Raw genomic sequence first — 15,003 nt, forward strand, 5'->3', positions numbered from 1 at the left:
AACATGTAGCCAGGTTGTAGACCCTGCCAGGGCACACAATGCAAAGGATGGAGACCCATGGACAGTGTGGGGACATACAGCCAGGATGGGGACCCAGCTGGCATGGGGACACATGCAGGAGGACCCTGTAGAGCGCTGGGGCATACTGATGCTGCAAGGCAGAGGATGACCAGCAGTGTCACCCACCCGTGTGATGGCCTGGGCTCCACATCCCTCCCCAGGCTCCTGCTCTCCAGCTGCAGTGAGTAGGAGGGTTCAGCACTGTGCGGGCACACGGAGGGAGGGACGCACTGCCAGGTCCCTGCTGTGTCCCCATCGTTGCCATGCTGCAGGCTGCTCGGGGATGGGCTCAGCGTGGCACTCCCCAGCCCGTTAGCTCTGGCATGAAAGCGCCCGCCGCTGCGGCAGCGGGGCCTGGCCATGATCCCCACTTCCAGGTAAACACACGAAACAAGCGGCTCGCCTTCCCTCCCTGCCCGGCATTCCTGGCCGCACAGACCCACCATTCAGCCCCGCCACCCCACACAAACCCCCAGTGTTTGGGAGAGGGCTCGCGCTCCCGGCGGAGCTCCGGGGGGGACACGCTGCGGCTGGGCAGTTGACACACGGCCAGGCTGGAGCGGGGCCAGTGGGCACAGAAAGAGGCGCTGTGTTTTGGCCGGATCCTGCTGTGCTGGGGTAGGGGCAGGGGCAGAAAGGACCCCTTGTGTGCATAGGACCCAGGGGTGCCCCCATCCCTCAGCTGCAGCCAGAGTCCCATGAGGCCGTGGCAGTGGTCACCAGAGGCTCAATGGGGTGGGAGCCTGAAGGGGTGAGGTGGTCAGAGGCAGGGGATGCCCTACTGCCATCCAAAAGATTTGCAATCCCAGACTATGTGATACAAAAGCAGTGGAGGGGATTGACCAGGGACACATTCAAGTGGTGGCAGAGGCAGGAGTGGGAGGCAGCTTTCCCTGGGCATCACTCTGCCACTTGCAAGGATGAAAGAAGAGAGTGCCAGATCCTGCCCCTTGGGCTCTTCTCCTCCAATCTCCTAACCCTATCCCCAGACTCTCCTTGGCACTGTTGGGGGTCTGTCCTGCAGCACAGCCTGGGGTGCTCTGGCCACAGCAGGGCTCAGAGGACAGCGGATCCCTCTGGGGAACCTGGGACCGAGCTGAGCATATCCCTGCCTCAGCCACGAGCATCCCTGTGGGGCCAGGCTGAAATGGAGAGGGGAAAGCAGGAGGCAGAGCCTTGATGCTCCAGTATCCCAGCTGTTCCTTCTGCTGCCTCTATCATCCAAAAGCAGCCATCAGTGCTGTCTATGGGGGCATTGTCCCCTCCTCCATGCTTGGCACCTTCCTGCCTTGCTCTCCCTGAAAAGGTGGCTTTCCTCCCCAAGGAGTGCAGGGAAAGCACTTTCCACCACGGCAGATGAAAATGGATTCCAATCCAATTTTACCCTAGTACCACTTCAGTGGTTTTGATGGAGCTGCTCTGGATGGGTGCCGGTTGGAGCCAGAGGACAGCTGTCGTGGCTCCATAGACCAGGGGTTTCTTATCTGTGTCACCTTTGATTACTGTAATTGAAATCCTGCTCTGATCTGAGCCATGCCCGAACGTTTCTGCTGCCTGTGCCGCTCTCGGCTCGAACAGCAAAATGACGTTAATAGATTTTAAAGCCAGGCAAGGCCTGTAAGAGCATTTCTGCCTGACCTCCTGGATAGCAGCCGACAGCCACCACTTACCCCAGTCCCGCTCTCAGCTGCTGGCACAGCCCTGTCACACCTCCTATGACTCATTTTCCCTCCTGAAAGCACAAATCCTGTCTCTCCCAAGAGCGTGTGTCTGCCGGGCAGCCTGCCTCCTCCCACCCCTGCAGAGCAGAGCTGGCAAGCTCTCGAGGGAGGCAGGGGCCAGGGGTGCCAGTGGGATCAGCTTCCCTGCTCCAGCATGAAACTCCCTATGGGAAGCATTGCCCTTTCCTGGCATCTCCTGGCCAAAAGGGCAGCAGGGTGACACGCTGCTGCCCATCCGCTTCCAGGCAGGAGGCAGGGGATGGAAACGCCACCACACAGGAGAGGATGCTCCTGGCTTTGGTGCCAAGCTGGAAAATCAGCTGTAGCTGGCAGCGTGACCGATACTTTGTCACCCACCCCATCTTCTTTTGTGAATCCGCCCGTGGTGTTTAGCCAGAGCCACTGCAGCAGAAAGAGTGACTCCAGCCCAGACAGTGTCTGAGGGCAGGAGCTGGGAGGACACATGCACTGGCGCACACACAGTCCTGCAGTTTGGCTGGGTGAGCAGCCGGCACGAGGAGTGAGCCTGCCCTGGATGGTGTGGGACAGTAAAGCTGGGGGCTCTGTCTGGGTTGGGGAGGTTTTGCTCAGCCAGTCTGGCCTCTGGGAGCTGCCCTCTGGAGCAGGCAGCGGTGACCCGGGTTTAGAGCTCCATCTGAAGAGCCCTGCAACTCCCAAGGGCCAAACCCTGACTACACCAGACAACCACCCTGAACCCCCAGGTCTTCCAGGCTGGCAGCTTTCATGACCGAACAGCCGAGAGCCGGCTGGCGTGTGCTGGCACAGCAACCTGGGCTTGCACCAGTGAGGATCCAACGGAGCCAGTCCAAAACTTCATATGCTGGCAAAAAAAAAGGCAGGCTGGCCAGACTGCAGGGCACTCCAGCAGCCTGCCACCGGCATAGACAGGACCTCCCCCCGAATCCTGGCTGGCCGAGCAGCAGCGTTTCCTCTCATGCTGGCGGGTCATGGGCCGACGACACACACAATGCTTGGGGTTATCCAGGCCTTATCAGCTCCGGCCATGCAGCGCGGGCAGGAAAAGGGTTTCAATCCCAGCCGAGCCCTGTTTCCGTCAGGAACCATTCCCCTTGTCACGGGGGAGGGCTGGACTGTGCCATGGTTTTGACACCAGGACCGGTGAACCTGGGCTGTGGGGAGAGTGGGACCACAGGGGTGTCACCCTCTATTCCAAAAGCATCACCAGTGTCCCTCCTTGTGCCAGGGAAGCTGACAGTCTTCAAGCAATGCAGCTACTCCCACCCCAACTTTGCCTGGCAAAGCAGCACTGGAAATGGTGACCTGCAAAGCTTGGGCTAGGAAAGGGCCAGAGCTGGTGACTCCCAGGAAAGGGGCTGCCATCAGAGCGTGCAGCAGAGGTCTGAAACATCCCTTGCTGGGTGTCACTGCTCCCCACTCCAGGGAGGCATTCCAGAGCCCTGGCATGCTGGGAAAACTCCTGCTCAGAGCTGTACAAGCAACCTGAGAAACACCACAGCAAAGGCCACCACTGCCAGTGATGTCAGGAAACTGAGGCATGAGGAGATACCAAGGGAGGCCTTCTTCCCTCTTGGCCCTATGCTGCCATGGGACATCCTTCCTGGGGCTGCCCCAGCCTCTTAAAGCCAGGTGGAAGAAGGCTGGCACGGGGTCTCTCTTAGTTCCTCAGCCCAAAATCACGGAGTGGGTGTATGCCCAGCCCTTGCTCCTCCAAACCCTCCAGCAGCGCACACAGGGTGGAAAGAGGAGCTGGTGGAGGCACTGGCAAAGGCTGGGCTTGCTGAGATCCCCTCCCGCTCCATGATTAATTGAACACAGGCTAAAATTAGCTGCGGAGGCAGCACCCCTGGGGTCTCCCAGCAGCATCCCACTGCCCGCCGGCTGCCTGCAAGTGGGTCAGGCAGCAGCTGCCTCCCAGCTGGGCACCCTGGGTGCTTGGGGGACCCCCATCCTCTGCTGAATGAGGGAGCACTGCTCCTTGCTCCATGGCTCAAGGGAAGAAGCCTCCCCACTGCTGCCCTTCTCGGAGGCATTTCCCTCTGTGGATCAACCGGGCAGGGCTGCATTATGAGGAGCAGCTGGGAAGGCACAAGGCCGCCTTTTGGGATGGCAGGAGTGCAGATCCCCGTCATATTCTTCCCCGTGCCTTCAGGGATCTGTTATATTTAGCTGCTCTCCCTACCTCATGTTGCTGGCTCGGCTCTGGCTCTTTTCCCTCCCCTTCCCCACTGTTAATTTGCTTTCTCTGTATTATTTGCAGATTCGGGGAGGCAGAATGAGGTGTTTCGGCACAGGGGACCACTCAGCCATGGCCTCATGGCTACTCTCCACCCAGGGGTTTTTGGTTGAGTTTTCTCCTGGCTATTTTTAACCCACATCAGCAGCTCTGAGGGGATGAAACACCAAGGGGCAATGCAAATTGGAGGCACCCTGTGGCCGATGTGCCAGGACAAGGGGGAGGATGCTCATGGCTGTGCAGGGATGCTCCCATGGAGGCAGGGCAGGGCCTGGACACACTGCCCCCACATCCCAGGAAGGCAGGGGGCTGCACCCCCTGGGTTGGCCCCACCTGCCAAGCCCTCTGCTCCCCCCGACTCCCTGCAGATCCGAGTCTGCAACCTCCACTGTAACACACTGACACGCAAGCTGGGGAGAGCGGGAGGCTGGGCTTTTCCCTTGGATCCAGAAGAAAGCAAACAGGGGAAAAGTTAATTAAAAACTTCAAAGCCAGATCATTCTAATTTGGTTTAACACGGCAGTCCTGCTCAGCGGCAGTGCTGTCCCAGAGGTGCCTGCATGGGGCTCAGGCTGGGAGGTGTCCAGTGTGTCACATCACGAGATGTTCATGGGATGTCACCCACCACGAGCACCACTGCAGACCTCCACCCCTGCCGAGCACTGGGGTGTGGGGTGCAATGAAGCTGGGGTCCGGGCTGGGCAGCTGGTGACCAATGCTCCCAGGGACTGGATTTCGGAGCCACTGGAAAGGTGACTCCATGGGGAGGCTGTGCCTCAGTTTCCCCATAGCCCAGGGATGCCAAACCTTCTTGCTGGGAAGGAGTTTTCAAGGCACTTGGGCTGGGCCTGATCCCCACCTCCTGGCATGATACCACTGTCCCACATAAAGCAGGACAGGGCTGAGGGTCCTGGGGGGAAGCAGGGGGTGTCTGCCTCAGCAAGGTCCAGCAAAACAGGGGGACATCATCCTGGGGTGAGGAGGGGACCCTGGTACTGCCAGCCACTGCTCTGAAGGAGGAAGGTGACATCTTCCTTGCTTAATTCTCACTCTTTTCTCCAAAAGGAGCCAAAAAATTTTCTCCAGAAAGCTACGTCACAGGACAGCAATGCTCCTGCCCAGGCACTCTGCCGCCTTACCCTGCCTCCTGCCCCCACTTTTGTTTTTTTTTTGGTGGTGGGTTCTGGTTTTTTTTTTTTTTTTTTTTGCAGAACTTTGGGCTGCATGGTGAGTAAAGGCATCCTGCTGTCTGAGGGCTAACGGCTTGTTGGAGAGATAATAAAGCAAAGGGGAGTAAATTAAAGTGACTATAAATAGCACCAGGAGAGGAAAAGGAGATGAAGTCATCTTCCTTCAGCTGAGCTGGTATTTGCATCACTTCTTCCCTTTGCCTTCCCCTGCCCCCTCACCTTGCTCGGGAAACAGCCCTCCCCGGACCCTGGGGTTGTGCTGTGGGCTCTGTGTGCCCCCTGGGCCCCAATGGGGCTGGGGAATGTCCCCCTGGGATGTCTGCCCAGCGCTGGGGGCTTGCTGGAGAGCACAGCAAGGTGTCCTGGATGCAGTCACTTGGCCCCAGGCTTCAGCTCAGCTTTGCCATGGATCTGTGGCCTTGCCCCATGCAAACCAGTGCATGGCCCTATGCAAACCAGTGTCTCCAGCATGACCCCAATGTTGCATCCCATAGTCACCAGGAAGAACTTTCAGGAGCCATCACAGACCCATTTTTCTGTTCGCAGCCCATCCACAGGTGGCTAAAGAGACCCTCCAGGAGCAGTGCCTTTGGGAAGGCATTCTGCAAACTCAACAACAGCGAATCCACCCAGAAAAGCCCCTCCAGGAACCAAATTCCATAACTGACATTTTTATTCCTGACGATTTTAACATCCAAGACTCCACCGTCAGTCCCAGGACATATGAAGGAGGAGGGGTCCTGACCCTGAAGGAGCCTCCCTGGAGTTAGCAGACACCTTCAGATTCCATTCAAAACATGACCCTCACTGCCAAGGAGGCCACTGCCCCTGCAGCCCCCCAGCAGCCCCCAAACCCTCCAGCTGCCCCCTCGCACGAGGTATATTTACATCTGAGTCAGAATGAGGTCACACCGCGGTTTCCTTATGTCAGCTACCGACTCCTATTCCTGTGCTATGCGCACACACCCGCCGTGTTATTGCAGGGTATTTATAGCTATTTTACATGTATAATTATAAAACCACAACTCCACACACGCACCAAAATAATCACGGTGCCGGGAGGCAGGGGAGCGGGGCCAGGGTGATGGGAACGGGGCCGGGGCACGGACCCACCGCTAATAATAATTCTTTGCACTTTATATATAGCCCCTTTCATCCGCAGCTCTCAAAATCGCTTTGCAGACGTTTAATTAAGCTTCCCAACATCCTAATGTGATGACAGGCAAGTAATAATATCCTCGCTTTTAGGTACAAAGAGAGGGGAGGTGGCAGGACTTGTCTGAAGTCCCACAGCGAGCCCAGGTGTCCCGTGTCCTGCCCCATGCTTGTGGGATGCCCAGAGGGGAGATTTTGACCCAGAAGGACCCCAGGATCCTGCCCAACCCCTCTGCTCAGTTCAGGGTGGGGACAGCTGATGACAGCACAAGGTCCAGGGAGGGCAGTGGTGACCCTGGGGACCGCTGAGCTGCAGCTGCCCAACATCTGGATCAGCAGGTGGAAGAGAGACATATGTATCTCAGCAAACTCATGGGTGAGAGCTTGGGGGAGAGCAATAAATAAGATGACAAGTCTGAAAGGGCTGATTTATGAGGAATATTAAGAGTCATAATACTGCCTGGCCCAGCCATCCCGCAGGGAGACAGGGTGGTGACAAGGACCCAGAGACATCACAGAGAGACAAGATTCACTGGGGCCAGTGCCAACATATCTCCAAGCAGGCCTGGAAGCAGTTGTGCCTCTCGGCACTGGGAGCTCTGGGCAGCTTGGTGTGGGAGAACAGACGGGTCTCAGTGGCAGCCTGGAGATGGGATCCCCCAGGGGTAGGTCTTGGTGGTCCTCAAGGTTTGTGGTTTGTGCTCCCCTGAGCACCTTTCTCCCTCCTGTGTACATCCCTGCCTGGAAGGACCACTTGCCTCCCATCCTTGAAGTGCTGCAGAAGGCACAGGGGTGATGTGCTTCAGTTTTGGACACCAGTGGGACATGAGGTGCCACTCAGCAAGAGGGATCTGGCAAGAGAAAGTGGCCAGCAGAACAAAAGATCAAAGAGGTGCTGGAGGCAAACACTGGTGTTGGTAATGAAAGAGGCAGGACTGCTGCCCTGAGGGGTGAGGCTGGGTGGGCTCATTAACATCTGCAGAAAAACCCACACTCCCAGCTCCTTTCCCATGCATGGAGAGGTGGGGGACAAGTGCCCATCCTTTTCACCACCCTGGGGATGCCCCACAGGGAAAGCAGCAGTGTGTTGGTGGATGCAGTGCAATTCTGCACACATGGGAACTAAACGCAAGTCAAAAATCGTAAACCCTAATTTGATCCTTTAGCAAGAACCATCCTGCCATTTTATGATCATGCTGGTATTTTTTTTCCCCTCACAGACTGTATCCAGATCCCTGCGCACCAAAACAAGCTGCACAGCAGCCCTCCACTGACAGCCCCCACGCATACCAAGCCCCCAAAACGGGGCAGCAGAACCCACTTGCATCACACTGGCACCAAAGAGCAGTAACACAGACGTTAAGCAAGAAAACAGCTGCAAACCTTCTGAGAGGCTGCAAAGAAATGCCCCAAAATCATTATCTGTGAGGAGAAAGAAGGGAGGGCAATGGGAACAGATTGTCTGCCCATGAAGTCAGCGTAGCCCGGGCAGTGCCACAGGGACATGGGCACCTTCCTGCTACCGCACCAGCCACCAAAACTGCCCCGTGACCTGCTGCTGTCAATTCCCTGAATTTCACCCCCGCTGCCCCCCCTCCACCACCAGCTGGACATCTCTTACCGGGAGCTGCCGGCAGCTCTGCCATCTCGCTGGCCATGATGAAGGACTCGAGGATCCTTGCACGGAGCTCAGGGCTTGCCTCGGTGCTGTGGGGAGAAGGAGGGGGTCTGTGAGGATGCCAGCACCTCAGCCTCCTTGGAGACCCTCAACCCCCCTGGGACAGCAGCCAGCTGCCCCGGTGGATCTCCCGTGGGACCGAGGCAACGCTGCGTATCCCAGTTCCACATGTGCATCACGCCCGGTCACCGTGGGAATGGGTGTGATGTCTGAGCATCTGAGCTCCCAGATCCAGCTCCCCCCTTCGGAAAACCCTGGGACTGGGCCACTGGTGGGCTGCCATCCAGCAAAACCAGCTTGGCTGAGACCAGCTTGTCCATGCCTGGCTACGGGCACCCTCCTCTCACCCACCCTGTCCCATGCATGGCAGGGGCACCTCACCTGGCTGCCACAGGGCGGAGAAGCACTTCCCCAAAAAGCTCCCCGAGGAGCCGGGGTGAGAAGCGGCTCCGGTGGGTGCCCTGGCAGAGGTGGCAGAAGTGGCGGGCGAGCTGGCGCAGGAGCAGTGCCTGGGGCTGTGGCAGGGCTGGGGGGGCCAGCAGGGCTCTGGCTCGCTGGCCACATTCCTCCAGGCTTGGGGTCTCTGCAGCAGAGGAGCAGAGGAAGAAAATGGTCAGTTCAGGAGGTCAGGGTATCCTCTTGCCTCTCATGGGAGCCTGACACCCCCCAGCACACATGGCATGAGTTGTGGCAGTTCTCTACTTCCCCCCAGAGACCCAAGAATCCCTGATCTTAACCTCTTCCACAAAACCTATGCAGCCCATCTCTTCCCAGCCAGGCTGGGGGACACCTGGATGTCCCAGGGCATGCAGAAGTGTCTTCACGGTCTTGGCCTCCTCTTGCTGGGAGCTGCCAGCCCCATTTACCCACTCACACCACCCCACCACCCCAGATCAGGTTGTCAGGTGCCTTTAGCACATTCCTCCTCTCAGCACAGCCAGGGAGGGAGCATGGGGGGGCTGAGCTTCTCACATGGCAAGGGCTGCACCTAAACACCCCTCACTGCTGCTCCAACAGAGGAGAACAGTGAGAACCCTGCCCTGGTGCACAGCAAAGCCATGGCAGAGGCAGAGCAAAGCAGAGGTGGGGAAATGGGCACCAGCTGGAAGATCTGCTGAATTTAAAGGCTCAGCCCTCCCCTGCAGATAAAGCAAGCTGGGAGGGAAAAGGCTTTTGAGGAGGCAAAAACCCAAATCTGCACCTGGGCTGCAGGTGTGGCTGTAGTGAGGCCCCTTCAGCCCCCACATTGTGGTCTCACACCCCATGAAATACAGGACAGGGAGGGCTGACTGGGGTACAGCTACTTCCAGCGATGCTTGAATTGCCCACATGAATGAAATCAGGCACCTGGTGGTGTTGTACATCATGGAGGTACTGCCAGAACCCCCATCACGGGTGTCCCGAGCAGCCCACAGCCCATGGCGTTCCCACCAGTGTCCTATTCCATGTCCCCAGTGCCCTCTGGAAGCCTTGGCTGGGGCTCCCTGGTCTTGTGATCTGTGAGATCAGTGCCCTGGGATTGCAGTCCGCCCCAGGCACAGGAAACAGTCGCTGTCCAGCCATCATCCATCCCTGCCTTGTCCCAGCCCTTTTATCTGCAGGGCACAGGGAGGTCCCCAGGGCTGGGTTGGTCTCAGCCACCTTCAAAGCTTGGCTCGGTCGGGGGCTGACTCAGCTCCTCGAGGCTCTTTGCTCCAGGACTGAGGCTTGGCCAGTGCCCAGCCAGCTCCCAGCATCCATCCTTGGGGCCAGGGTGCACCAGAGCTGCAGGGGAAGGGGTCTGGGATCCCCTCCAAAGCAGGTCTGCAACCCAGCTGGGATGGTAATGGGGTGTTTGTGAGTCCTCGTATCCAACGAGCTGCTCCTGAGGCATGTTTGGCTTTGCTCCAGGCCTCCCCTATCCCAATCCCTGCTTTTTTTGCACCTTTTTGCACCCAGAGGATCCCGCAGGAGAAGGCCCACAGCCAAAGGGGGAATTTGGCGATGTTTTCCCCCTCCTTTTGCAGGTGGTCATCTTGCTGCTTTTCCAGCCCTCAGCCTCTAGCAGGGCAGGCTGCCAAAACCCAGCACTGTCTCCTCAAAGACTTATATTTTCATTTTTTTTCTTTTAAGCCCCAGAGATATCCCCTTTCCATTGGTTTCTCCTCCGTTCCTGCCCCCTCCTCCTCCTCCTGCCCCTGTTGTGCCAGGAGCAGAGCCCGCTGCAGCACAGGCTGCAGGGAAAGGCGCTTCCCTTTGAAGTTGCTTAACGAGGCAACCCAGCTAATTGCTTCCTAATTGCGTTTTTATCCTTGGAAGGGAGGCAGCCTTTGATTTCTGCTCTGAAGGGTGAGGGGAAGGCAGCTTCTCTGTGCCACCAGCCCCAGGGGTATTTCTTCTGGCTCCGTGTCCCAGCACAGGGCAGGGAGGATGGGCTGTGTTATCCTTGTCCATGTGTCCCCCCTGCCTTGCTGGAGGCCACAAAGAGCCTGTGGCCTTCTCCCATCAGGACAGGGTAGGGAAAGGCCATGCTGGTCTGGCCATGGGTGATCTTTTAGTGCCTCTTAAGGCAGCCAAGAACATGATCTGCCCAAGCACTAATCTGGCTTAGGATGGGGAGGTGATGCTCGGGGATGGAGGATACTGCAGCAACTGGCAGTGAGACGAGAGCTGCTGTGAAAGGGGAAATCCTCATTTCACAGGCAACAAGGGATTCAGGTCCTGTCTAACGCGGTGGGCAAGGGCTTCATGTGTGCCTGGTGATGCCCCCAGGGCCTCAGGCTGGGAGGGGCTGAGCAGCTCAGTGAGGGCTTGTATGAAATACATTTTGGTCCAGGCTCACTGTTGAGATGGACCATGGGCTCTGCTGGCCTGGGTACGAGCCCTGCTCTGTTTATTTGGAAAAAAATCAAATAAAACCAAAACCTTAATGGTCTCATACATTTGCACAGAGGTGGAAAAGCTTGCAGGGATCTAAAGGCACTTCCTAATGGCACTAAGCTGAAAAAGCAGAGAATTTTCTGTGCCCATATAAAGCCAAGAGTTAATGAGATTACAGGAAAAAATTCCCAGGCAGCAGAGCCAAAATATTATAACAACGCTTTCTTCTGGGGCCAGCATCACCCAGCCTTGGCAGCCACCCGTCCTGGCAGGCAGCACCTCCTTCTCCGGGCACTGCAGCAGGAGAAGACCATGCTGTGGTGGGGGCAAAGGAGACCCCTGGGTCTCCCCTTGCTTTCCCAGATCACCTCCCAAATGCTGTGGTGCTGCTCTGGCACATGTGATGTTCCCAGTGGTCCTTCTCAGAACCTGCCCTTAGTGCAGCATTGGGGATCAGGGCAGGGGATCAGGTCAGAGCCACCCTGGAGATGCTGGGGAGGCTTTTTAGGGTCTACCCAAAGCTTCTTCAGCCTCACAAAGGTCCCAGGTGTGGGGAGAGCTTGGGTGTGCTTACCTTGAGCCATGTGGACCAAGTCACTGTAGAGAGCTGGAGGGATGAGGGGCGACGGGAGCTCCTGGAGGTACCACTTCAGGGCATCTGCCAGTGTCTGGGCCTCATACAGGTCCATGTCCACAGCCGAGGCGTCTGCAGGGAAAGAGCCAGCAGGAACCGTGAGCCCGTGGTTCTGCCCCTCTGGTGCAGAGCTCAGAGCTCTTCCATCCCTGTGGACCTTCCTCCAGACATAGGGCCTGATTTCTTCGCCCATGCCCCCATCTCCCCAGTGTGGCAGGCCATGATTTCACTGCCACCACCACCCCCGCCCAGCAAATATTCCTGTCCCAGTTTCCACTGACCCCGAGTTCCACGTGCCCATGGAGAGCACGAGGCAGCATCTCTGCTTTGTGTGAAGTGCACATCCAGTGCATGGGGCAGGGAATCTCACCATTCCACTGGGGTCCCACTGCAGGATAGCACCCATGGGAAGGACTGAGCAGCCCTCCCAAGCATCCTCCGGTCATCAGGGCCAGGTACCATGTGCTGACCCCAGCCCCGGAGGAACTGCTTGGAAAATGCATTCACGGAATGGGGTTATGGTCCCCCAGGCAATTCATGTTGCTAAAGGCCCATGCCACCCCCCAGTGATCCTGAAACACTGTGAATGTGCCCCAATTGGCATCAATTTGCCCAGCCCTGAAAGCAGCTGCCCTGGGGAGGTGGTGAAGGATGCTCCAGGAAGGGGGGGAAGCACAGGGAGGGGCTGAGATCACACAGCCCGGGCTCAGGACAGGGGCAGCGCTACGAGCAGAACTGTCCCACGGTCCGGCAGGAGTCAAAGGGTGGGATGTGTCTGTCTGAGCCCCGTGGCTGGGCCAGCACGGGGACATTGCCTCACCAGAGTCCAGGGGGAAGAGCCCTTTCAGCATCCTTTGGTATTGCCTCATGCGTTTGTCTTGGAGGTCTCTCAGCCCGGCTGGGCTGGGTGGTGGCCGTCCAGAGGACGTTGGTCCCTTTTGCAAAGATCTGGAGGTTTCAAAATCTGGCTTTGATTCGAACTGGAGCCAAATGCAATGTTTTGAAATTCTCCTTGTAGGAGAAATTGGAGGATGTCTGAGGTGGTCAGGAATAATAAAAAAGCCCAACATATTTGGTATGGTTTGAAAAGGTTAATTTTTTTTGAACAAAAAAGCAAATTTGGCACTTTCTTAAAGATGCTGTATTAGGCCCCCAATTGCATGGTGTGACTACGAATACAGTGGGCTTGCTCTGCTCTGAACCCCCCTCCCCTTCCTCCTCTAGGCCTTTACCCCTAGATGCAGCTTTACTGAAACCGGTGCCATTTTGGGAGATGCTCCATCTCCCAGGCCAGCATTTTTCAGCAGAAAATATTACGAGTCTCCAGCCATTTCAGCTGCACTTCCTTCTGGGGCAATAAACCCAAAGGAGAGGAGAAATGCTACTTCCTAGGACGAGGCTTTAGAGACACATGGTCAGCAGGGCTGGAATGGGAAGCAGCTGGGAAAAGCTGTTTTTGGTCACCTTGACCTTGATCTCCTCTTGTTGGAATGTCCCCACTGTGGGCCAGGCAGCCTGGGAGCCTGCCCGCCTGCTTGGGGTCAAGAAGTCATAGTGGGTCCCTTATGGCCAGTGCCTTCCATTTGGCTCCCAGGCCGGAGAGAAAACAGATTGACCAATGCCCGAAGCGAAGCCTTTAACCCAGCCGTGGGAGACACTACCTCATCCTCAGGGGCAAGCACCCAGCCGGCTGGGAACTGTGCCCTGGGGCAGTGTGGGGACAGCTGGGAGAGATGCCACCACGCTGGGGTGGGTAGCCATCCAGCCTGGCCAGACATGACCCAGGGCAAAGGTGGGTGCTGCCTTTCTGGCACCCCACGAAGCCACAGCATCATCCCATGGACCACTCTGCCCTTGGCATCTTCGAGGTGGGCAGGGCAGTGCCAGATGCACCCTGACCCCACTCTGGTCTGTGCTCATGCTGCCATCTCCCAGCCACACTTCTGGACCTTCTTGGCTGGCCAAAAGTGTTATTTCTGCCGGGGTTTGTGACAGACAATTCACAATTGACTGTCACCAGGGGGTGACAGTCAATTCCCCATTTTTGCCCTGGAGAAATGAGCTGACAGGTTGTCTCAAGCTGGGCAGGTGGAGGAGAGTGGGGTCAGGGATCCCACAAGATGCTCCAACACCTGTTTTGGGCTGAATCCTTGAAGTGCATGGCTAAAACCCAGGGATGCTGCTGGTGGGTCTCAGAGTCTTGTTGCATTGCAAAGAGCTTCTCCCACCAGTGGAATGCACTGGGAAAACCCCAAAGCCCTTCTCACTCGCCACAGAGATTTCTGCAGGGTCCTGTCACTCGCCTTGAGGATGATGGCACGAATTGAGGAGAGCAGCCACAAGCTGTGCCTGTGCAGGCAGGGGGCTGCCGCCGGGCGCTGGCCCCAGGCGACCAGCTCTGGGCTCCACCGTGGCCTAATTAGCTTGTTTGCCTCGTTAGGCATGGGCCTGGGGGGGTGTTCAAAGGGAAGGCTCAGCCGGTTTCAAAGCAGGACTCAAAAACATCTTTACACCCAGAGAGAGGCACGATGGGATTCACACCCCGCCGACAGGGACTGATTGCTGGTGGCACCGTTCTCTGTGACTAGAAATAGCCATTAAGCCCGTTGCCCCCTTCCTCCCGGAGGTGCAGTGGCATCCTCCTGCCTCAGCTCCTCTCCTCCCCCTGGAGCTGCCATTGAGCTGGGCTCCCCATTAGGCTGAGAACACAATCCAGGGCTGCTCCGAGCTGCTCCCCGGCACCGGCTGTGCCCCGGCAGCTCAGGGAGGCTCAGCCGGCAGCTGGGGAAGGGTTAACCCTGGAGCCTTCCCAGACAATTACCACAGGCCTGACCCCACGGATGCTGCTCTCTTCTTATCAGAGGGAGATGATAACCAGCTATAAGAAGTTAATGAAGCTGCAGGATGAGTCAATGCTCTCCCGCTGCTCTCCAGATGTTCCCGTCCTTTCCCCAGGGGAATGACGGAGGAATGACGGAGGGATTCTATCTGCCTGCCATAAATAGAAGGAAAATACCCCAAAACCCCAACCTTAACCCCATACCAACCCCTTTCAGCACACAGCCTACTTGCTGACCTGCTGTCAGAGCAAGAATCCGGGGACCAGTGGAGAGCATGCCTTCCCCACGGAGGGGTGAAAAGCAGGGATAAATCTGGGACTGGAGAAAGGGTGCATGGGATGACCACCGGCCCAGAGGGAAAGACAATGGGTGCTCCCAGCCTCCTCCCACTGGGATGCCAGAGCCCACATCCCAGCAGAGGCGGAAGGGTGCCGGGGTTTTGGGCTGAGTCAGGCTGGGCAGGAAACTCCAGGACCTCTCCTGCAGCTGCAGCCAGCCAGGGAGGTGTGAGTAAGCCCGGAGTTTCAGTAAACGCAGAGGATGTTTAGCCAAGAGGTGTAATGGAGGAGGTGGGGGGCTGTTTTGGAGGAGAGGCTTGAGCAGGTCCTGGTAACCAGCTGTCCCCTGCAT

The 15,003-nt window shown here is 57.3% G+C and overlaps 1 protein-coding gene across 1 annotated transcript in view; it reads right to left on the reverse strand.

The window, feature by feature from the left end:
• Nucleotides 1-15,003, reverse strand: part of LOC114001708 (phosphatidylinositol 3-kinase regulatory subunit gamma) — a 79,027-nt gene that overhangs the window by 53,151 nt on the left and 10,873 nt on the right. Inside the window, exons 5-7 of the mRNA XM_027747078.2 lie at nt 11,474-11,605; nt 8,422-8,623; nt 7,984-8,069 (exon numbers count right to left, since the gene is read on the reverse strand). Coding sequence (XP_027602879.1) covers nt 7,984-8,069; nt 8,422-8,623; nt 11,474-11,605 — 420 coding nt within the window. The remainder of the gene's footprint in view (nt 1-7,983; nt 8,070-8,421; nt 8,624-11,473; nt 11,606-15,003) is intronic.

The sequence above is a fragment of the Pipra filicauda genome, unplaced genomic scaffold (assembly GCF_003945595.2).
Source record: "Pipra filicauda isolate LSUMZ 115617 unplaced genomic scaffold, ASM394559v2 scaffold36_size6622888_pilon, whole genome shotgun sequence".
NCBI classification, from domain to species: Eukaryota; Metazoa; Chordata; class Aves; order Passeriformes; family Pipridae; genus Pipra; species Pipra filicauda.